The 24,778-nt window shown below is 36.9% G+C and overlaps 2 protein-coding genes across 7 annotated transcripts in view; one reads left to right on the top strand and one right to left on the bottom strand.

Moving 5' to 3' along the window:
• The first annotated feature begins 883 nt into the window (after positions 1-883).
• On the top strand, positions 884-13,382 carry LOC115453151 (dentin sialophosphoprotein-like). Its single transcript, XM_037443371.1, has 5 exons — positions 884-1,320; positions 2,668-3,348; positions 4,283-4,324; positions 8,983-9,157; positions 10,383-13,382. Exons 1-4 carry the CDS (start codon positions 1,136-1,138, stop codon positions 9,149-9,151), a joined length of 1,077 nt encoding a protein of 358 aa, XP_037299268.1. The 5' UTR covers positions 884-1,135; the 3' UTR covers positions 9,152-9,157; positions 10,383-13,382.
• Positions 13,383-15,398: 2,016 nt separating this feature from the next.
• Positions 15,399-24,778, bottom strand: part of LOC115454611 (pantothenate kinase 3) — a 48,359-nt gene continuing 38,979 nt past the window's right edge. For all 6 annotated transcript variants that reach the window (XM_037443016.1, XM_037443013.1, XM_037443017.1 and 3 more), the window contains 6 exons: positions 24,571-24,714; positions 23,059-23,210; positions 22,256-22,432; positions 20,940-21,075; positions 20,193-20,308; positions 15,399-18,727 (listed from right to left, as the gene is read on the bottom strand). In XM_037443016.1, coding sequence (XP_037298913.1) covers positions 18,661-18,727; positions 20,193-20,308; positions 20,940-21,075; positions 22,256-22,432; positions 23,059-23,210; positions 24,571-24,714 — 792 coding nt within the window. In that variant the 3' untranslated portion in view covers positions 15,399-18,660. The remainder of the gene's footprint in view (positions 18,728-20,192; positions 20,309-20,939; positions 21,076-22,255; positions 22,433-23,058; positions 23,211-24,570; positions 24,715-24,778) is intronic.

Consider the following 24,778-nt stretch of genomic DNA (forward strand, 5'->3'; position numbering starts at 1 on the left):
CATTTTTGCTGCAAAAGTTACATTATTGTTTTTTTTTAATTTACGTGTTTTTGGGCAAGCATTTCTGTAGATACGAAACCGCGAACCGCGGGAACCTGCGAAGTAGAAAACGTGCGCGCGCATACTCAAGCAAATTCAAGTTTTAATATATCCAGGATACGTTTCATTTGGCATGGTCAGCAATCTCGGAGTGTGATATGGAGTGAATTACTTTTTAGACCCGCCAGTTTTAGATGCGTTAAAATTGGATGCCTTGAATAGAAATGCGTTGGTAAACTGTTTACAATAAAAATTTAGTATTACAAATCTTATGTTCTCAAAAGTTACGAAAATTGCCTTAAATGTAAAAATTACTTACATGTTACGCGAGGGGGTCAAAAGTAACGAAAAATGTAAGAAATGTAACCTTCTGGCAACACTGGCGAGGATGTGTCTGTCAGAGATAAATAAAGCACAAATCAGAATGTCTATGACAATTTCATTCGCTTCAAGAATAAACTTACGTTTCGTTGTTAATCGTTCAAATGTTTGAAATTACTTTGTCCAAATGCAATATGTATGTATTATTCAAATTGATTAAATTTTTTCTGTTTAAAATGTAATCTGTAAAATTAATTACAGAGAAAATAAAAAAAATAGTTGTCTATTTGTATCATTTATATCACAGACGATTTTTATCGAAAATTTATATTTTTTTTGTTGATTTTATTTACGTTTCAAAGTTCTGAAAAGATTACATGAGCTGAGAATACCTCAGATCATCATCTTGATCATGCTTATCGTTTTCCATAAATTACCCTCCAAATCTTGTTCCATGTCTATTATTTTTTCTTATTTCGTCGATTCTCTCCTTCTAACGCACCGTGCCTTTCCAGTATTATATATTAGTCTATGGCCTGAATGAGATAACGCGATGATTGTTTGTATACCTTCATAGTATTTTATTACCAGCTGATGCAAAATTAGTAAGTGTTAGTAAGTAACGGAAAATCAGGAAAACTCCAAATGTATTAGGTCCCTAAAATTATCTTTGTTGATTGTTCAAGAGTTAAAACGTCAAAAGTCAAATCTAAGGGAAGAAAATATTTGCACTTTACATACGCAGTTTATTAAAAACGTGTCATATTTATACAAAATGAACGTGCGGGAAGAGGATCGTCGGAAACCAGCGAGCTCTAGTCGCGGGCTGGGCTTCGCGACCGCAGCGATCGGTTTAGGTGTTGGAGCTGCACTTTACTATTTCCTCAGCAAAGGTTCTCCAAACCAGGAATCCGAAGGCACCACAAGTTCCAACTGGACTCACGAAAGGGCCAATGTCTTGTAAGTATTTCAACAATAATAATCTTTATTCTTTGTGATAGTCATGTGAAATCAGCGAGGGTATGTTCATTTATATTTTTAAATTTATTCAATGTCGCAATATTGACTTAATAAGTAGCTTTCAATTTCAACGGAAAGGATTATTTACGTATTAACGAGTATTATTTTGTTTTCTGTACTTTTATAGTGGAGTGAATAGTCCAGAATATAATGACTTATAGACCAATATAATTGTAATTGAGTAGGAGTACAAATGTTTTATTGTTAGTAATATACAAAGTAATTGTAAATGTTAAGATTAAAAAGAATTATGATGACAATTATGTTTGTCAAAAAAATATATTTCTTTTCGCATCACAAGTTAGGGAATTTCTTATCTGAGGATTTGAGCTGTTATAACATTAGCCGCTTTTTTTGAGCTCAATATGTTATTCAATTCTAAATAAAGTGGACTTGTTCATCACCTTGAGGCAACAATGTATTAAATATTGAATAGTCTAATGGAGTCCCGTTCCAACAGACGACAGTAACAGTTAAAGTTACCGTTACTTTGATCAAAATCATGGCTTGTATTGTGGCAACTCTTATGACTTATTTTAGCAAACACAAACATTGCTACCATTTGTGCTATACACATTCCGCTTTGCTGCAGCTCTGCCACCGTGCTGTAGCCATGTTGAATAATTATTATTAATTTGAAGGTGCCCTTATTCTGTCATGAGTAGGCCATTATAATCATACATTATGACCTCATGAAGTAATAAAGTCATCTTATTAAAATGTGTAAAATTTATACATAATAGTAACAAAATGTTGGGAAAATGGAATTTGTACCTAATATGTCAATAGGAAATTTCATAAGATAGAAAAAGACGGTATCAAAATCATGAATATTTTATTCTTGATTCACCAACCACACACTTTTTATGAATAATCTACAAAAAATTGTTTCTGAAAAGCATTAGTTCATAAAATCAAGTGTTTTTATTATTTATGCCACTTTTTAGTACTAACACACTTCCAGAATTGTATAATGTACATTTGAATGAACAGTTATAATTAGTTAAACAAAACATTGCTATCTGTGACTTAAATTGTTATGCCTATATGTTATAAAGTGATTAAAGGCTTAAATTCTTAATTCTAATTTTAATTACATCTGAATCTTAGAATTATATAGAATAAATTTAGGAGAAATAAATATTTTGAAACAACTATTTAAAATCATGTTAATATTATTAAGAACAAAAGTTAGATGGAGTCACAAATTTGGAGCAAACTAACTAAGCTTCATCTGCTATAATCTTCTGTAATCAAAGTTGTACTTTTTCTTTTCATATTTAATAGTAAGTTAGCTGAGAAAACAATGGATTCTGATTCATACTCAACAATTTCGGAGGGAACCACTTCTGACACAAGTGTACATGACAATACAATTGATTTTCCTTGTGCAAGTAGTGCAGAATCCAGTTATGTGGAGTCTAATAATAATTCGTCATTCCAAAATTCTGCAAGTGACACATCAAATTCTGACTGTAATTCACATAAATCTTCCATAGAATCCGATTATAGTTTTACATCTACAGTTGCTAGTGATTCTACAGAATCAGCAAGTGATTATAACCACTCAGATAATGATTATAGTGATTCAGAAAGTGATGTAGAAGAATCAGACAAAGAAAGTGATTATGAAGAATCAGAGAATGATGAAACAGGAGGTGACTATACAGAATCAGATAATAGTGAAACGGGTACTGATTATGCGGAATCAGACATCTCTTTAGAATCAGATGAAGATACAGATGTTGATAATTCAGATATAGTTTTTGAACATAGATCAAATACAGAATCTTTGGAGACTGGCTACACATCAGCATCATTGCAACATATTGGAAATTCTTACGACTCAGAAACAGCTATGGAATGGGATGTAACAAATACGTCAATAGGTATTCCCTCGGAGGAGAGGAGTTCCTCGTTGCTACACTTCATCGGAGGGTTCACAAATATGATCAGCCCGAGGAAGGCGTGAGTAAATTGTGAATTAGGGGCGGTGGAGGCTTGTGTCGTCCTATATGTTTCCAGAAGAACCAGATTTTTCTTGATTTGCATCGCTCATAAACAACTACAATATTGGCAGTGTTATGGAAACTCGGCTATAAACAAAAGGAATAGCCAGGACTGGCCTTGGAAATGCAGCCGGCCGATTGAAAATTATATGTCGTTCCTTTTTCTGGCGATTTTTTTTCATATCCCAACTGTATATTTGTTTGCAAAAGGATTATGTCGCTAACGGCTTTTTTGTCTGTGGCTCGTGGAGGGCTTTCGTCCTTCCCTAGGACCTGGCACTCAGGGCCCGACCCTCCCTCGCTCTCTTTCGAAGCCAGTATTGAGAAGTAGAATTAGGGAAGGGAAATCACGAAAAGTAACAGTTTGCAGTCACTTCACGTCGATGATTTGTGGGTCATTTTTCCAGTCAGTCACAAAAGTAACGACAAACTTAAAATTTCAAATGGGGTATACATTTTATCAATAACAATTTTTTCCTAACTAAAATAAACTACGAAGAGTTTTTAATAGCCAAAAAAAATTGATAAAGTTTATGTGCGGAGGTTATTTGAAATTTTGAATTTATCATTTACTTTAAACATTAATTGATCCATTTAAATTGGCCTTAGTGGATAATTGTTTTGATTCCGGCGATCTAGCCTATTGATGCCGTACACCAGTGGAAAAGGGTCCATATAATCAGATTCCTACCGGCTTCCCTTTTAATTTATGTAAAATCTATCATTAGAACGATTTGTAGATTTATGCATATTAGTACCTATATGTTGTGTTATCTTTCGGAAAACTTTACCCTTGACCACTGCCGTTCACGATTATTTCTCCAGCGTGTTCGCAATGTCAACACTATTCCCATATTCGGGTTGATTTTTATAAAAATATTGTGTATTTTCAGACCTCAAGAGGATCGTTTGGCTAAACTAAGAGAGCGTGCATTGTAAGACATATTTTTAAGTTTGCCTTGTTTGTGAGATAATACTGAAAGTACGCAAAGTATTTTGTGTCTTAAACTTGATGTTCTGATTCCGTACCTAGGTTCTCGGGCTTAGAATGGAGCGGAAATTAGAATGTCTAATGCCTGGGTTCCTAACCTGGGGGTAGTCACCCACGCGGAGATAAATTAGCTATTTCACGGGGGTAACAAAGAACCTAATTATATTAAAAATATCATAGCTGTTGTGCAATTTATGGTTAATAAGGATGTTTACAATTTGCTTGTATTGTTTGTTTTGTTAACATTTTGAAGACGGGGTAGAATTAGTTTTCCACATAGATCACACGGGTAACAATATTGAAAAGGTTAGAAACGACTGGTCTAATGCTTATAGCAATAACTCGCTTTAAATAATGATTGTATTTAAATTAAAATAAATGATTATAGCAATAATACTTTGCGTATTTTAAGGTAATTATTATCATGTAAAAGAAGTGTGACGAGGGTGGGTCTGTGTAAACTGGCAGTAGTGATTATTTTTAGTCAGTGTTTGATTATGATAGATTCTTTACATTCAGCATGATTATATGTTATCAGAAAATGGTGCCAAACTTTAAGGCTGGTGTGATGTTAGTGAATTTGTTTCTGTGATTAACTTCCAATTGGCTATGAAGTTTGGTCCCACTCGTAGATATTAACAAAGCATGTAAAGTTTGGAATATTGGTGATGTTACTAAACGTTGGGAATTATAGTACGCGTGCACGGGCGGTTAAATAATCGCTTCTAGTTGTATGTAGACATCGTGGTAGCGATTTTATTGCGTTCACGCACACCTGTACCCAGGTGTTTTTTGGGGGGCACGCAGTAACCCAAAGGAAATTTTGAAAATATCGAAAAAATTGCCATTAAAAATTACAGGAAGGCAGAGGGATACAAACATTTATGGACGTACATTTGAGAATTAGCGTGCTCCCAAAAAGAACTGAAAAAAAAGCCTGCCTGTATCTATACTCACATCTTAAAGGATGATGTATTGAAGAGGCTATTCCATAAAATAAAATAAAAACCGCCCGTGCATGCTTACTCCTTGTGGCATGATGTTGCGATTGTAAAAAAAATATTATAAATAAGTTTAAATATAAGTTAGCATCTGTAAAATATTTTATGTAAGTGTGGTTATCATGTTTGGCGGTGTAAGACTCTAGAGCATTGATTCCAAAGTGCTCCAAATCCCCAGGGGTCCGCGAGACACTTCACTGGGGTCCTTTTTTTTTTTTTTTTTTTGGTTTCGTGGAGAAAGTACCTTATTACTACCGCCCAGCCTTCGTGGGGGGCGACTGAGCGGTTATGCTGGGGTAACCGTGCCTTACGGCCCGACGTTGAGCCGCCCGGATTTGATGGTGACCTTCGGGCGACCGCCGGGCCGAGTCCCTAACCATATGTACAACTTAACCTACGCACGGCCTACCAGCTAAAACTCCGCGGTGGCCCTCTTCGGCGCGTTTGGGACGGCTGCGGGCTTCCTCTGACGTTGTAGTGTCTAAGTCGACGACCGCAGCCGTCCCTGCGCGGTGCCGCCTTGCGGCCCGTCTCCTATGGGGGGGGGGGGGGCTCAGAAGCCCCCGCGCACCAAAGGACGCCCTCGGCGTCTACGGCAGTATGAGGCCAACAACACACTGCCGTTCATCCCGGGAGTCAACCGAAAAATGTGCAAAATGCACAAAAATGCACTAGGGCGGACAGCCCCCTGCTGCCCGCCGACGACCCCCTTCGTGGCCCCTATTAGTCGCCTCTTACGACAGGCCGGGGATACCGTGGTGGAATTCTCCAAACGCCCCCATTCCACAGGGCGGGCTTCACTGGGGTCTACGTTGGCGTGCCTAAAAAATGGGTGTTCACCATTTGTAAGCGGGGGTCCACGAAAATTAATCTAGTTTGATAGTAAAGAACTAAAATGTTGGTTTGACTTCAATGTAGGAATTTGATAGGGGTCGTAAGCCACGGTGACCTCAACATATCCGTCTAGTCGTCCCTCGTAACGGCTGGACGGTAGTGATAATGCACTTTCTCCGCGGCAAAAAATATAGTTCCACCGGGGCCAGCAAGATTTTGAAAGTGGTCTATGAGAAAAAAAAGTCTGGGAACCCCTGCTTTAAAGTATAGAGCTCTAAGCATCAGCGCAGACGGCTAAAATAAAAGATTTCCAGATGGCCCTAAAAACTGACTTGCGGCCTAGTGCTGGTTTAAACACATTTTGACTTTGGACTCGAAATAAATGAATAAACTTCAGACATGCGAAATTAAATCATACTAATTAAAAATTAACCTTGTTACTATCGAGAAATATAAAATACATTACAACATTCGTGGAAAAAAGGGAAAGGAACAATTGACCAATCGACAATAAAATACAAAATACATTACAACAATCGACCTTAAAAAAAGGAGGAGGTTCTCAATTCGACTGTATGTTTTTTTTATGTGTTTGGTACCTCAGAACTCTGGATTGGGTGAACCGATTTCGATGATTCTTTTTTTATATTATTATATTTTTCTACTGACGTTTCGAAGGCTGCAACTTTAGTCCGGTCAATTTAGACATTGACCCTTGCTAAAATTCCCAGAAAGCTGAAAATTTGCATAGATGTTAGGGACACCCTTGTTATGAAATTGTGAAAAGTCCCCATCAATCCCATGTCTGCAAATTTTTTTATTCAAGGTCAAAGGTTGCAAAAATGGATTTTTTGAATTTTTCAGCGAAACGGTTAGTTTTATGATAAAATATGTTGGACAAAAATTATAGATCATGCAATTATCGACAAAAATGGTTCTTACACATTTTTTCATAACACTAACCATTTTTGAGAAAAATCAATTATAAAATTTTCTTACGCTGTATTGTCTATAATATGTACACGTTTCCACATCACCTATGAGGTAGTGTACCTAGCGCGTTTTTTTTAATGTGGTTTCCCCGGTAGGTCTATTCCACGGTCTATTACAGTAAAATTTAATGAATGTTTGGTTATTCTTCTTCCTTTCAGTCGTTGTACTCTTGTCAGAGTGCTCGATGTCAATCGGGTACAGCTCGAGCGACAAGTTCCGTTATACTTGGTTATAAACATATTTTATTCATCATCATCGTCATTAATTATTTCTTCTTCTTCTCTTCCATCTTCTTCTTCTCCTCATCTTCTTAAGTTGACGTAAATTGTACTAACAGCGATACATCAGTTGTTTCGTCGTTAATGTGAAAATCTTCTGTTGGAGATTCAACATTTGAACACGATTGGCCTTGACAAGTGGTGCACGCTAGTGAACAAAATAAGCCTACTTTTTTGCAGTCGCATCTTGAGTTACACCCCTTTTTGAGAGTTGATATCTTCGAAAGCTTGTGCACAAGTAATAAAATTTTCTTTTTCAAACAATTTAAAAATTGTTGTTTTACCCCTCCGAAACATTGCTGATGTTGTATCACAGCCAGTTATAGCATGTAAAAACTGTATATGATTTTTACATTTAGGATAATCCGATAAACTCGTATTTGATAATATTTCCGATGGTTGTTGACCTTTGCCGGGTTTCAATAAATAAATAGTTCTTCCAATTGGAGTTCGAGCGGTAAGTAATACTAATAGATCAACATCTGCACATGGTTCCTTAAAATTATGGACTCCGTTTTTTTAACATCATATTTTCAGACTGCCTCGGTGGCGTAGTTGTATTGCATGCGCGGTACGGCAGCGCTCTGAGGTACTGGGTTCGAATCCCGGGTCGGGCAAAGTGATTTTTGGGTTTTTGCTCAGTATCAGCCCGGAGTCTGGAATTTGTGCCCGATATGGCGATAGGCTCGCCCCCTATCACATCATGGGACGGAACACACTTGGCGAAAAGTGGGTGCCATGGTTGCGCCTCTGCATACCCCTTCGGGGATAAAATGCGTGATGTTGTGTGTTGTGTGTATATTTTCAGAATTATCGATCAATATGAATGTATTAGTCACGCAGACTTATAGTTTTACTTATATTACAAGCCCAATGATATCATAGGCAGCTTAGTCATGCTTATTATGGAGAGTACAGCGTAAGAAAGTTATGTAATTGTTTTTTATCAAAAATGGTTAGTGTTATGAAAAATGTGTAAGGACAATTTTTGTAGATAATTGCATGATCTACAATTTTGTCCAACATATTTTTTCATAAAACTAACCGTTTCGCTGAAAAATTCGATAAACACATTTTTGCAACCTTTGACCTTGAATAAATTTTTTTGCAGACATGGGATCGATGGGGATTTTTCACAATTTCATAATAATGATGACCCCAGCATCTATGTAAATTTTCAGCTTTCTGGGAATTAATGCAAGGTTACCCCTATTTTTGGGCTAAATTGACCGGACTACTTGCATGGTCACGGGTGGGCTGAGGTGTTGATCGTCCGAAAAGTTAGAGTTACAATATCTAATTAAATTTTACAATTAAACATTTTTTTTGCCGTTGACGACCTAAGTTTCTTTGTATAATAACAAATGTATATAGTTTCATTGAATAGTTTTAAACACTAACATTTTTTTTTTTAATGTATAACGTCTCCTTAAATTGGGAATAACCTAAATTCACTCATACCAACATTTAAAACCATTGTTCTTTTATTTCACCAGCCGCGAGAGAGAGTGGACCCTGGAGGAGTGCTCCATCTGCTTCGATGTGATGCTGCGCGACCAGGAGATCATGACGTTGTCCTGCACGCACAACTTCCACGCGCAGTGCATCATGCCCTGGCTGCAGGAGAAGCAGACCTGCCCCAACTGCAGGAAGCAAGCCGACTAAATTCAAGTAAGTATATATTTTAATGACCAAAGATTTAAATGATTAGATGTGCCTGCCCATACTTCAGCCGCACGGAATTGTGTCATCGTTGGGAAGAGTGAGCTCACTCTTCACGTCGTAGTCGGTTGTAGTAAGCTGTGAACGGTGCACGTTGATTACGTTTTCTTGTTTTTTGCTATTAAGACTCTAAATCTATAAAATATGCCTTCGATAACAAAAATAACTACAAACTATAAAAAAAAAACTACAAAAAGGCAAAAATTACATAAACTCGTTTTATTCGATGGTCGATCATTTTAATATTTATGACTGATGTTTTCATATTTCCCAGTCAAAATATATTCATTCAAACAGACCTTACCTTACCTTAAATTTGTGTTTTGGTATTGTGAGTAATATTTTACTAATTAATGTTTGTGAAATTGATTGTATTTTTAATTTTTCCGATAGACACACAGATATAAATAATGGACGGTTTCAAGGAGCATAGGGCATATCTAATGTTTTAAATCTATGTTAATGAGACGTTCATTGTGTCAATATATCGATAGTTCTTACTCAGTTTCGCTCGAAGTGCGAAATCAGCTGATACGCTGTCGAGTACTAACTCGAAGATAGACTAAGATGATGACTACATCATCTTAAGATCGTCGTTATTTAACAGGCAGTAGAAAATATCAAGAACGTTACTTGAGAGCGTGATCTTATTAGCGGTTACGACTTTTTTTATATTTTTCCAAATACGTAATTTGTATGTTACAAACGATTAAATAATAGCTCCAGTTTTATATATGAAATCTTTAATGTTCATTTAAGATCGTACTCAATCTAGACATTGTTTTATTAATATAAACCAGTGCTTCCTAATCTTATCAACATTGTTACCCCTGTGATCTATGTGGCAAACTAATTCTACCCCGCCTACAAAAATGTTATCAAAGCAAACAATACAAGCAAATACAAACATCTTTATTAATCATAGATTGCACAACAGCCTCACAATTTTTACGTCAGCCCTGTTACTATTTTTTATTTTACGATCGTATGAATAGATAATTGTTACCCCCGTGAAATAGTCGATTTACCTCCGCGGGGGTAATTACTCCCAGGTTAGGGACCTGGGATATAATGGTTCCCATCCTTCCCCTAATTCCCTTCCAATTCTCCTCAGAGCCCCTAACCTAATCTGATGTTTTCTCTGAAAAGTACAGTAAGGTTGTCTCGGTTCCAGCTCACACCAGCCTACTCATGTTCGGCACCCAAGGTCGAGCCGTCGGCGGGCCCGAATACTCGCGCTTGATGTCAGGTGCGGCGATGGCGCGATGTTCTTAGTAAACATAGCATTAAAATAGGCAGTGAACACAACATATATCAGACAGCTAAGCAATGTACTAGGATGTGTAAATTATAAACTAACAGCATAACTTTGATTCCTAGCCTTGCTTAGCTCTGTTTTTAATTTCTAGTGCCCACTCTTCGAAATACTACAGCAATAGATAAATTTTATTTTTCTACATTCAATATGAATTTTTGTCACGCCAAATGTCACTGCGTCTGCGCAATATGCTTAATTGGAGTAGCCTTTTTGATCACACATTAATATGTAGATTTGTGACTGCTATATTAACTAAGCTATGTACAGCTGTGCGAGCTAAGTTGAACTTGCTTAAATAACCAGCAAGGAAAACATTCTACAGTTTGGACGGCCCAGAAATTAGGTACCTCGCATATCTCTGGTGGCAACGCACCCTAACTTTATACAGAAAATAAGATTCGGCGTTATGCCTTTTTGTGTCATTTTAACCTTGAAGTATTTAATAAAATTGGTCAAATTGTTAATGCTGTACTCGGAAATGACACTAGATTTCATGGGCGCAGTCAAGGTTACGCTCTATACTACATAATATCGACAAGTTTTTTTTTTTCAAATTTAAATCGCGCGGGTTTTTTTAAAATGATTTATCATAAAAAACCTCTGTTGTCGATAGTTCCCATTGTTGCAGATTTATTCAGTGATATATTTTTTGTAATTTTTTTCTGGGTAGGGGGTGCACGTGCACCTACTTGCATCCCCCACCCGACGCCCATGACAGATTTTTTTTTCTTTTCACCCTCAAAGTTATGCAAAAAAAATAATAATAATATTAAATTTTTTTATTGATGAAGTTTACTAAGAATATTGTGCGAATCATTAGTCAATTAATTTTTGTAGATTTTTTATATTATTCATTATTAATGTTTGAAATGTTAATCATATATCACATTATAGAGTAATTGAAGTTAATGTATTCATATGAAGTATGTGTGTGCTTTAATGTTTGTGATACGGCGGCTATTCCATCTCATAATGTAAGGAACTTAATATAGATTTTTAGATTCCATTATTTTTACAAAAACATATCGAGATAGTAGTAATAAAAAATATTTTCGTTATGACAACAAAAAAAATAAAAAAGTATTTAAAAGCAATAAAATAATAGACAATTATCCAGTAAGTAGAAGGAGTTTTATTTTTGATAAAAAATGTCAGGTCCTGCAAAAGAATACTAGATTTTTGACGAACGAAAAAAAGATTTTTTCAAGCTGCAATCATGAACTCATTTTTAGTGTAGTCTCATTAAAGACTGTTATGTTATGTCGATTGTCAAGTCAGACAGTGTTATTTTGTCATGATTTGCCTATTGGACATCTCTGAGAGTTAGGGAGCAAATATTGACGAAACGAATCAATTAGTGATATTTATAAAGTAGATTAGGAAAGTTCCAAACATTGATATTACGTGGAAAATATGTTGATATGGTTCATTATCTATAACTGTATCTTTCTACAGCTGTTTTCACTAATCGATCCCGATCTCAATCTTCAATCCGATTGCGAGAACGAACCAAGCAAAATAACTCATTTGTAATTTCAAAAAAATCTTTGTCCTGATTGGGCCATTTTTGAAATGATCGAAAAAAGCGGTTGGAATCGTTTATTGAAAATGGCGGTTAGACAAATAATAAGGTTTAACGCGTCTCCATTCGCTTTAACATCGTGCACTAACTATAGACGTCGCAGAAATTATATTATCAGCCCTGTATTTATATATTGTCCCACTGCTACACGGGCTTCCACTACTACTGAGAGGGGTTAAGCTTTAGGCCAACACGCTGGCCGATGATTGGTAGACTTCACACACCCTTAAAATTCATATAGAAAACTTCTCAGTCATGCAGGTTTCCTCAAGATATTTTTTCGATGGACGTCGTAGGATTGCGTCTTATATCTAATATAAATGCACAAATAATGCCAAAATGCTAAGGTCCCGTGTCCAGGCACGCGTTATTTTGATCTATTGCTGTACATTAAATGTTAATTGTAATATAAAATGTTTTAATAACACAACGTGGTAATATAACATAGTGAATTATAAGGGTATGTATAAATGCGTTAGTTGACTCGTATACGCGAAATCTCGTATTTCATAGCTAGAGAAGATCCTTGAATTAAGGGAGTGGTAAAGCCATATATCAGTACTGTAGTGTTAGTACTTCGAGGTGGTACATTTTGTGAAAGTGCTCCCGCCAGTAAAGCGGCGCGCTAGCCGTATTTTTAGGAGCTTTCTTCTCGAAATTTATAAAACTCGAATATAGAAAGAAATGAAGCATCGTATTTCTACAAGTTACATTAACTTTGGTAATTTAATTTTTTTTGTAATGTGAATATTGTGTAATAATTTCCCAATAAAAATGCTACTAAAATGATTGATTCCGTGAATTTTCAGAGTATATTAATCATTTTAATTTGCAAGCAACACTGCTAATTAGAGAATTTAATAAGAAATATTTTTAAAATTTGGTATTTTAAAATTTCCAAGAAGATTTAATATTGATTTTTAGGATCATTTTTTGTAACTCTGCAAATTCCCGCCATAATTCGTTGAAAATGTATGGAACGAATGCTCAAGATTGTTTGCTAATGGGAGGGTTTTAATACGCGTTTATATATTAGTAGTTGATGTAATTCTAAATGCTATTATAAATTACTTTACTAAAAACTCGCTTATTTAATGGTCACCAACTTACTACATAGTTCTAAGTCACTGGAGTATGTAGACACATACTTGCAAGTCATCAAAAAATTTAACGTTGTAAACTATTTTTCGGAGTTGTTAAAAAATGTTTCTCTTAACTTATAGTTCATAATACTAAATTATCCAAGTTTGAAATTATATAACGTAGTTTACTTACACTGAATGACATTTGAATCGATAAGCAATATATTAAATAATGTAACTTTGTATCTCGTTATTTATCATAAAACAAAATGGCCGGTACAGTTTCAGCGAATGTAATGTTTAATAACAGTTTATATATTCTGTAATTACCATCATGGAGCCTAAACAGTGCAGAGAAATTAAATTATGTATAATTAAAAAGTAATTGTGATTCGACGTACGACATATTGGCAAATTATGTTTTAAATAAATCTTAAATGTAATTAATTTTCTCGAAGTGTACTAAAATGACAATGCCCAAAGATTGACTTGATTGTAATCTCTATGAAATGTGATAGACAAGGACGTCCATAAATTAATTGTTAATTGAGAATAATATAAAGAAATATATTGTTATTTTTGTTTACTTGAAAAGTTACACTTAATTGATTAAATATTGAGGAATTTCCTAATTTATTGATGTCCTTTAATTATTTATAAAATTGTTTAATTTAATGATAAAAATTGTATATTAGAAATAAACGGATTCGGATTTTCAAATGTGTTTTATTATAGGTATCTTAATATCGAATTAGTGTTATAAATTGACTGTCTCTGTGGCGTAGTTGTACTGCATGCGCGGTACAGCACTGCTCTGAGGTTCTGGGTTCGAAACCCGGAGTTGGCAATTAGTACCCTATATGGCAGGGGTGGCCAAATTGATAAGACCCAAGAGCTACTTTTCTCTGATGATACTCTGTGCGATCTACCAAGCTACATACATCTTGAAATCTTAAATGAAACAACATAGTTCAGTACACAATTTATTATTATTTTGATTAAAAAATGATACAAGACGATGCGTGCAGCACTTAGTGATTAGGTATGTTGTGCGGTCTGTTCTACGTATTTATATTTTTGTCTTGCCACGATCGACTGGACTTGTCGCGATCGACCAGTTGTTACCCCTTCTGGGATAAATACGTGATGTGTTTGTGTTACAAATTATAAGAAAGCGATGGCAGCCTAAAAGGTAAGTTACCTTGCCGATCTTACGTGCAATACTACATCTAAGGGATTCGTGAACCTTTTAAATGACTCGAGTTTTGAGGTAACAAAATACACGTCGAATTCAGAATGACCTTTTGAAGTCGGTAAATAAATATCAGCAGCGATGGCGGAAGCTTGCGCGTGCGCTTGCATGCTAGGAAAGTGTGTCAGTTTCCCACACTCAACAGTGAAATTCGTATTGCCAGAATGCAATCGACTAATGTATAAATATGGTGCGTTTAGAGCCCACCTTAGTTTCCAACTTAATAGTTATCTGTCAGTAGTTATGTCTAGCACGATCAGTGGGAACAGATACATCATCTGGTATAATTATTTCTTAGTTTATAACCCATTGACAATGGATAACAGTAAAATCGTGTGAGCCCATACTTATGTATAAATCTGAAGAGTTTGAACGTAGTAATCTCAGGTACTACTAAGCCGATTATGAAGTTTTTTTCAATAGTAAACTTTATTACTTCGGAGTGCTAGACTACTTTTTATTCCGGAAAAACTTTCACGCGGGCAAAGTCGCAGCCAAAGCTAATGATCTATAAAAATATTTAAAAATAAAAGGATGAAACCTTAGCTTTTATAACGTGAGCTGGGTTGTTTTATAGTTTTTTAATCTGCCATCTGTCTATATATAAATCAGTTTTCAAATATAAGAGGAGATTATTAAAAATTTAATTGAAAATGATTGTACTCCTCCTAGCCGAATTGAGGTCATGGCGGTCAATTTCGACGGAGATCAGCCAAGTTCACACGAGACACAGTGCAGAAGTGATCAATCGTGATTCAAAATAAAGCCTGACAAAGGCGTTTTGATATATAATCTATTTTACATTTGTGCCATCCTTGTTAATTTTACAAATGCATTATGTTTAAAAAAAATAAAACTAGTGAATAGAGTGGAAAATCGGAGATAGTCGCAATCCGTCAAATAGTATCAACCATGAATTATTAACATTAGAAATATAGGTAAATAAAAAACCAAAGTATAATGTATATTTTATTTCTAATTATAAAACAGCCACCTCACCCAACGTCGTTCCAGAGACGTCCACAAACAATACCAACAAAATACAGCATATTGGTCGGATTAACAGCCTAGTTCATTACCACATAACATTAAAGTTTAACTACCCTCTTTTCAACTCTAAGAATATTTGATGCCTTACCATGAAAATAGCCTCATATCGATTACGATAATCGATATACGTATCGATATCAACTAGAGCCGTCAGCGGCCGCCAACAAACCGCGTCCTGTTGGAGACGTCTACCATCGCTACACAAAACTGCATGTACGTAGAAAAATAACGAAGGAACCCTGCTCAAAATTAAGCTATCAACCGGTAGTGAGATTGGATTTCGCACCAGTTGTAGATGGCGGCACGAGTCGTGAGCACGCTTGTGATTGGTCGGTTTCGCGCCGACGTGAAGCGCAATTGGTTCCTCAATCAATGCTCGTTGTCTATTGGCTGACACGTGTCACGCAGCCACTGTACACTCGTTCATACACACGCTCACTCGTCCCCACCACTACTAGCTTATGTTCTGGTAAGAAATCCAACAACACGGCCTTACAACACCAGCCTTAACAATAAGTGCAAGACTGACGACCGAAGGAAAATTAACTTTACGTACATGAGATTAAAGTTCACTCGTTGGATTTCATATTCGACAGGGTTCTCCAGATCGTAATTAAATTTATGGCCATCTATTGGCAAACTAAATATAATTGATGTATATTTGTTAATTTTCCTTCAGCGGACAGCTTATCGAAATCACACCAACGCCACAAACTCTAACGTACTATGCGGAAATTTAATAAATAAACTAAATTAATTGCTGCTTAAAAATACTTAAAAAATAATTTTTCAATGTTGCCATTCTAAATTACATTATTCCGGTGTGACCCATACCTTATAATACGTAGAAAATTAAATGTTGCTATTTGAAAAATATAAAATATGCATATAAAAAATCAAATTATTGTGACCATCAATAAGAAAAAAATATGAATAATTATTTTCCACGATAGGTAACAAAGTGGCCACGTCAAAACTTAGCATAATAATTTATCTATTTATAACAATAATTGTCAATATTGAAATTAAAGGCGACTGTATTATTTTAAAATTTCAACCATTTGTATATTTTCAAAGGCATTGTCCTCGAGAACATGAGTCATATTGGACTTCAAATCCAATTTTGTTCAAAAACATTTATTATACAACTGAAGCACCTTGCGTCGCTCGCCCGGTACCAACACGGCGGCACGTAAACTGTAGTCTGTACTATAGCTACCTACAGACCTATGTCTGTAGGTACACTATGTATTTCATATAATTTTTATCTTGCTGAATTAACATTTTGTAGCTTCAACAATGTAGAATATTAATAAAACAATAAATTCGTTTCAATGAATTTCCAAAATCAAAAAGTTGCCATGAAAAAAAAAATTGTTCACTAGCAATCCAGCAATTCAGTGTAAAAAAATGTTTTTGAACATCGAGGACACCCTGTATAACTTAGCGCAAAACGACAATGTTGCCAACAAAAGCGGTTCGCAATGTTGTCGATATAAATTACTCTCAGTAAAACAACAGCGGACGCGCATGCGCATAAAATATAGTATAATTTGTGCTATGTCGAGGCACGCGGCGGTTAGGAGACCGCGGGTAGGCACAACGGGGGGGTCCGGGACTCAATATTTCAAGGTACTATGTTAACGTACTTATGTTGCAAAAGTGAGATAAAAAACTTCTAGAACACAATTTATTAAAATTAATTTATGTTCTCATTGTTATCATTCGGTATTAATGTAATTGTTCACTGAAAAATACTTAGAACCATGCAATATTTATCATTCAATTTGCACATCAAGTGTAACATAGGACCTTGTTATAGTGAACCAGCGAATTCTCGAAAAGGAAACGTCTATGACTGAATGCAATGCCATGCTGAGCAGAAGAAAATATTTTTGACCATCCATTTTATTCACAGGAAGGAAGAGCAAACATGCCCGACATTAATATTTATGTCCAGTTTGAAGTCAGCAATATTTTAGGACAAACTTGATTAAACGGTTCCCAAGAACAAAATCTCATCTGCGAAATGCTCTAGTTGCAGTATGAAGGTGAAAATATAAATATCAATTAAGTTAAGAAATTAAATTAATTTTCGATAACAATTTTGAAATGAGGAATTGATATTTATATTTTCATTTCACTTAAAACCTTCATACTGCAACTAGATCATTTTGCAGATAAGATTTTGTTCTTGGGGACCGTGGAATCATAAACTTTATTAAGTTTCGCACGTCATAGTATTACTTACAAAAGCTAATAAGTACATTTTTTATCTGTCAAAATGAATACGCCATTCGTCGCTAACTTCAAACCGTTTACACTTTTTTAGCTCTATTAATAAACCTAGACACCACTGCACGGATAACAGCCGATTACAACAAACGATTCCAATCTCAATCTTCAATCCGATACCGAGAATGAACCAATCATCTCATTTGTAATGTCAAAAAAGCTTTGTTCTGATTAGTAAATTTTTGAGATAGATTGAAAAAGCGATTTGAATCATTTATTGAAAACGGCAGTAAGACACCTCATGTTATTAGTGGTTTCAACGATGTCGTGTTTCGGATTGGCTAATTAAAACGCAGCGTTTCCGAAAAGACATTGATGTGAAATTAGGCGCGTGACGTCTATTATAGGCCTTTTTATGCAGAGCAGCACAGTTCTGTGATGTTCTGAATTATTCGTCGAGTACAGTGCATTTCGATTTTAATAGATTCTAGGCGGGATGCAAGAGTGACCTTTTTTTAATGTCAATGTATTTGGCTATTATCACACGCCCCACTTTGGTCACATGTCAACAGTAGTTTGCTCCTGTGCTGCGTGCAATCATAAAACCAGTCTAACAATATTGGTCGAAACATCAGACTCGAATTAAAAATCATTTTTTAGAAATATCTGATGTTGAATTTTCCGATATATGTCACATAATAATTTCTTATAAAGCGCCTTACATCAGTGGCTTCAGCGTCAAGCTTTGCAGACTTAAGACGGAAAACGGGAAAAGGCCAAAAGACCGCCACAAGTACAAAAAGACCATAGAAAAGTCCGCCAAATGTACGAAAAGGCTAGAAAAGTAGTCTAGTAGCAGGATAGTCGTGAAAAGCCCGGGGCCTCCTTAGCCCATGGTCCGGTTTAACTAAATATAGATAAGGTGTTAATTGTTCATCTGTCCCCATCGCTTTGCTTCTGAGAGTCCAATCGGAGGAGACAGCCGACTGCGCCGAAATATCTGGAACATTCAAATTACACGTTAGGTTCGCTTCTTGAACGCTGTTAACGACAGATTGTAAGGAGTAACGCGGGAGCCGAAGTATGCGTGACGTCATTAAGCCGGTAACATTTTTATATATATTTTTTTAATCTACCGACATTAGTTGTCTGCCACGATCAATGCGTCACATAAGTCTGTCGCGTTATTTCGCTTAAAAATATTGTAATCGAGCTAAATGCGTAATAAACGGTTTCTCTGTATTTATCTTGCTTCTCCAACGCCTGTGCAATAAGTAACAGACGCTTCTTAGTTTTTATTGCTGCCAAGTCACACGAGCTAACAGCCCATCTGATGGTATGTGGTTACCGTCCTCCGTGGACGTCGGCAGTGCCAGGGGCACAACCAAGCCTCTGTCTTTAGCGAAAAACTTTTTTTGAGTTTTAATAGCGTGTGGATAGTAGACCGGAAAGTGTTGAATTTGGTTTTTAGCTTAATTTGTCTGTATTTTTAACAATTAACCCGGGATTGGACTCAATTGGTAGACGGGTTATTCAAATAGTTTCAGCAATATGCTCAAATAAGTGCTTTGTATTATGATGTATGTTTACGGAACAGTTAGATATCGAAATATAACTAGATTTTGGATTTTATCGCGGTATGTAAGTATTTTAATTTGCTCGCGACATTCCAAAGACTGCAGGCCTCATGGTCACGGGGCGGACTATGGTGTTGGTTATCTTAGTAAGTCAAAGTTATAATATCCACCAATATATTACAATAAGAATACTATTATATTTAAAATATCAAAAAAAAACTTCTACAAAATCTGAAGCTAGTTTTATTTCGTGCTTTAAGCTAACTTAATTTTACACTTTGATTCACCACTCTGATATTTTTTTGTTGTGTTCCGTATTATCAGAACAAAGTTAGTATCAAAGAATAATTTTTACAAATCATCGGGAAATGTTGGCAATTTCCGTAATATTTTTGTATAAAAATATTTTATCTCCTAAATCATGGATTTCAATCAATTTTTTTTTTGAGATTAGTCAATTCCAGCATGGATCATAGAATAATATCAAATATTTACGTTACATCAATTATAACACAGAAAGAATTATTTAAAACCGGTAAAAAATCAACAAGTTATAAGTCTTTTAATTTCGGTAGAAGGGGTAAGGAACAAGAAACAAAAAAGAGACGCAATACCCACGTGTGACGTCATCGGGCATTACGACGCGTGCGAAAGAAAGAGATGAAGCGATATTCCCACTTCGCGCCCACTTCGGCACATAGTAATATTTGAAATATGAATTACTGGTTCATTTTTTAACCAATTTTAATGCAGTTTTCGCAGGAGGGTTTCTTTTTCGTATTATTAACAATTACATATAGAATAATGAACAAAATCAAACACAGGACGGTCCCCTATTTTGGCTTCGATAGGTGGCGCTGCCAATAGTTATAAATAAGGTAGTCTCACCCCTCGTGCTCGAGGAACAGCGCCTTGAGCGCGCCGCGCGACCAGTACGACATCGCGTACGACAGCAGCTTCATCGACAGCGGGTTCACGCGCAGGAAGTTGCCGCAGAACACCACCTGCCGGACACCACGTTACTTATTGCTGTTATGTGTTTAACATTACTCAGAAACTAAACCACCACCGAAAACAAAGACAAATGGTGGACACGATGGCATAAAAATCTAAATCAAATAGTCATAGTCACCACCACCGAAAACAAACGCAATCGGTGGGAATGATGACACAAAAACCTCAATCAAATAGTCAGTTATATTAAGGCCTTGTTTTGTCACTTCTTTTTTGGAGGTACGCTAATTGTCGAAAATTGCAAGTCCTTAATTTTTTTAGTAGTTCTGCACTTTTTAATGGTAATTTTCATAGTCGACATTTTCGAATTTTTCTTTAGAGGCACACAGTGCCCACGCGTGTCTCCACTAAAAATAGCCCTGGTTATACTAATGATTTGATGTACGCGCGCTCCATTTCTGCGAGGTCGTTGAACCCGCGCATCAGCTGATTGTTATTTGCATTTAATCTCTGTGGTAATAGTGTGGCGGTACTGTGGCGGTAATGTGGTGGTAATGTGGCGGTAATGTGGTCGCAATGTGGCGGTAGTGTGGCGGTTGTGTGGCGGTTGTGTGGCGGTAGTGTGGCGGTAGTGTGGCGGTAGTGTGGTGATAGTATGGCGGTAGTGTGGTGTGTACTCACGCGCTCGATGCGTTCGTTGGAGGCGCAGAGCCTGGCGATGGAGCCGATGTTGTTGGTGATGGTGACGAGGGTGGCGCGCGCCAGGTCGGCGCGAGACACCTTGGCGCGTCTCTCCGCAGAACACATCTGCCCGAAACTGCACACAACACACACACGAGTCAGGACACGAATCGACAGAAATATCTAAACCTGACGCGTACGTGCACATGTTGCGCGTGTGTAATGTACGCCAGTTGGCATGGCGACACGTTGCTCACTCAACATCGAGACAAAAAATATTGCGTGTTTTTTTGTTTGCATATATGTATTTGTCCCTTCAATACTAATAATATGACCAATCTATATCGAACGATGTTTGAACGAGAATACCTTCAGACAAAAATATAGTGTCAATTCGGTTGTCACACCCCTATTAGTATATAACTTCGAATAAAATGGTTGTTGTTGGTCTGTCAAATATTCGCCTATCGTCAGTCGATATTTTATATTAACGTCGCTTTACCATCAAATGAACAGGACTCACTGTCGTGCTTACATAAATCAGGCCTCAGAAATCCTTTGTCGAACAAAATGCAACATAAAGTCGACGTTGGTTTTATGTAGACTTAATCCTAGAGCCAGTCATTTTGTACTGTAGACAAATATGTCTACAGTATAGTGTTGTTTTACAATTTTGAAGTAAATGCTATATTATAGACTAGTGCCCGTATTCATAAACATTATTTATCTAAGCACGGAGCATTGCTGTGATACGTGTCTGTTTCTCAGTGCTGACGGCATGGCAGCCTTCGCAGTGCGTATACATAGGGCCGTTGTGATTGGCTAATATTGAGATACAATTTAAATCTAGTTGGCTGTCAGGTAAACAAAGCTGAACAAACAGCAAGCTGTCAGATGAACAAAGCTGAGGAATATACTTGTTATCACAGCAAGGCTCCGTCCTTAGCTAAGTTACATTTATGAATACCATATGTTTCCACAATTTGTGTACATAAACTTGGACTAATCCCCGCCTGTTAAAACCTAAGGTGATTGTGACGTCATTATTATGACGATGAGATATCTAACTAATATAAAAAAATTAACATCTCGATTCTGTTGATCGATTTTAATTATCGATTTAAATTCAGAATAAATCTTAATATTATCCAGTAATTAGATTTGGAATACAATGAACGGCTCTTGCGTGATGCGCGCGCAAACACACATGTACGATTGATTCCATGCATGTGATGAGCACGTGTTTCCGCCGCGCGTGTACTCACTACGTGTTGAGCGTGCGCACGCGCACAAGCGGTAGCGTGTGTGGGTCTGACCTGCTGGCGACGAGGTCCCCGGGCAGGCCGAACCGCTCGTAGTCCCCGCCGTAGATGTCGCGGACGAGTTTGTCGACGGTGGTGTTGTCGCCGGCGGCCGCCAGCGCGATCGCCTCCTCGAAGCTGCTGCAGCCGGTCAGCAGGCAGCACAGGCCCAGGAACGTGCCGCCGCCCAGACTGAACACGGATATCGTTACTCTTTTTGTTTTTTTTTTTTATTGCTTTGAATGAGGAGACGAGCTTGCCGCTCGCCTGATGGTACGCCTAATACCACTTTTAATATCAACCGCCCTGACCATTCCTTTGCCATGAAAAAATCCTAACTACGTTTGGGACAGTAAATGGTCCATATATGGAGTCCAAAACATGCCTATCTGAGTGCAAAAAATATTATAAATCCGTCAAGAGGTTAACATCAATATGAGGTCGATTGTAAAATCAAAATAATGTTATCGAAACATTATTTTTACTGCCTCGGTTGCGTAGTTGTTTTACGACTGCAGTGCTGAGGTCTCGGATTCGATCTTCGGATTGGTAAAAGTGATATTGGGTTTTTTTACACAGTATCAACCCGGAGTCTGGAATTCATAGCATCTAACTCAGTACTGGTGTTAAAACATAGTTTCTTTTTCCCTTTTTTTTGTGGGACTCTGCTCCCCACTCTCGTCTAATCCCCTATCTAAAACAAGGTTATTTTCTCATCCTCTTTTTTTATCTTTTTCTATTTTAATTATTTCTAATCTTCTAATAGCATAACACTTATCTATATACTTAATTACTTTGTTTAGGTGCAAGTGTAGTACCTGGTGCCACTGACGCGGTAGTAGTTGTCGGGCGAGTTGACGACGAGCAGCGACACGCCGCTGCCGATGTTGACGAGCAGGAAGGGGAACGGCGACGAGAAGTCGTACGGCTTGCGCACGTACTGGCTCAGCGCCGCCTCCGAGTACGGCGGCTGCAACACGCGAACTTCATGTACCGGCCTTGTCTTACATTAGGCTTAAGGTGGTAGCTCAAGGTCCATTTTCATACATTTTGTTTCGGCTTTAATCTGGGTAACTAAACAAGTATTGGCAAGTAAAGAATTTAAATTCACGTCTAGTTAGTGATTAGTTCTCGCAGTTGAAAGAAAAATGTAAAAATAATTAATAATCATGGATATTTCGGCCTTTAAAATTTAATATGACGAAATTTTAAAGGCAGAAATATCCATGATTATTAATTATTTTTACATTTTTCTTTCAACTGCGAGAACTAATCACTAACTAGACGTGAATTTAAATTCTTTACTTGCCAATACTTGTTTAGTTACCCAGATTAAAGCCGAAACAAAATGTATGAAAATGGACCTTGAGCTACCACCTTAATACCTCGATCTGGACATTTGTAGTTCTATTATTAACCGACTTCAAAAAAAAAGGAGGGGGTTATCAATTCGACGTGAATTTTTTTTTTGTATTTTACCTCAGAACTCGCCCATTGGACTGGACTGGACTGGTCATTATCTTGCTTAACTATCAATTTTAATTAGGCACCGACTTCAAAATTGGTGTCCAGTAACCTGTTATATGAAATTATTTTTTGGTTTTGAGTGGTTTTTGAAAGCGGTTTAATTTTTTGTTAAAATTATTTTTATATTTCATTCATATAAACACTTGTTTTTGTCCGCGGCTTCACCTGCGTAAGTTTTCCGGGATATTTTTTTTTCCGACTTGATATGTATCCTTATATGATGACCGAATTACAAAAAATCATTATAAATTGTAGCCTATGTTTTATTATGATATAGAACCAATATTACTGTAAAGTTTCATACAAATCCGTTCGGTAGTTTTTCGTGAAAGAGGAACAAAAATACATACATTCATCCTCACAAACTTTCGCATTTATATAAGATACATGTTGCCAAATATTACGCTAAGATAACGGTGTGGGTTATGCATTTAACTGTTTTCAGCATTATGTGCGTTTTGTTTCTTTTCCATTATAAAAAAAAAAAAACATCAGTTGACCCCCTTGGATATGACAAAACAAGAACAATAACGACAAAAACAAACAAAAAATTCACGTCGCACTATTGTGATGTTTGTGATTGGTAGACGCGTGTGTCACGTGTCGCTCTCTCGACCAATCACAGTCGAACGATGTGGATGTTTATGATTTTTATCAAAAGTCTCCTTATACCTTAATCTTAAGGTGCCGAATGCAATGATGTCCCACACAATACTTTGTAATTATATATTGGTGACGTTTATGGGTAGTCTAATCGCTTATCAAGCGAGCTGCATGCTCGTCTAGTGATTGAACCCGCGTACCTTGTCGCTGGGCTGGTGGTGTGCGGGCAGGTCGTCGGGCGGCGCCCAGTAGTAGCACTCCTGCGCATTCATCGCGTCCACGAACAGAACGCCCGCGATCAGCGAGTCCAGCTCGTCCAGCTTCGACAGCCGCATGTTCACCTCCTGGGGACCACAGTTCAAGGATTACTGGACGTCATAGATCCTGAGACGGTTGTGTACTGGTATG

The sequence above is a fragment of the Manduca sexta genome, chromosome 26 (assembly GCF_014839805.1).
Source record: "Manduca sexta isolate Smith_Timp_Sample1 chromosome 26, JHU_Msex_v1.0, whole genome shotgun sequence".
Taxonomy (NCBI): Eukaryota; Metazoa; Arthropoda; class Insecta; order Lepidoptera; family Sphingidae; genus Manduca; species Manduca sexta.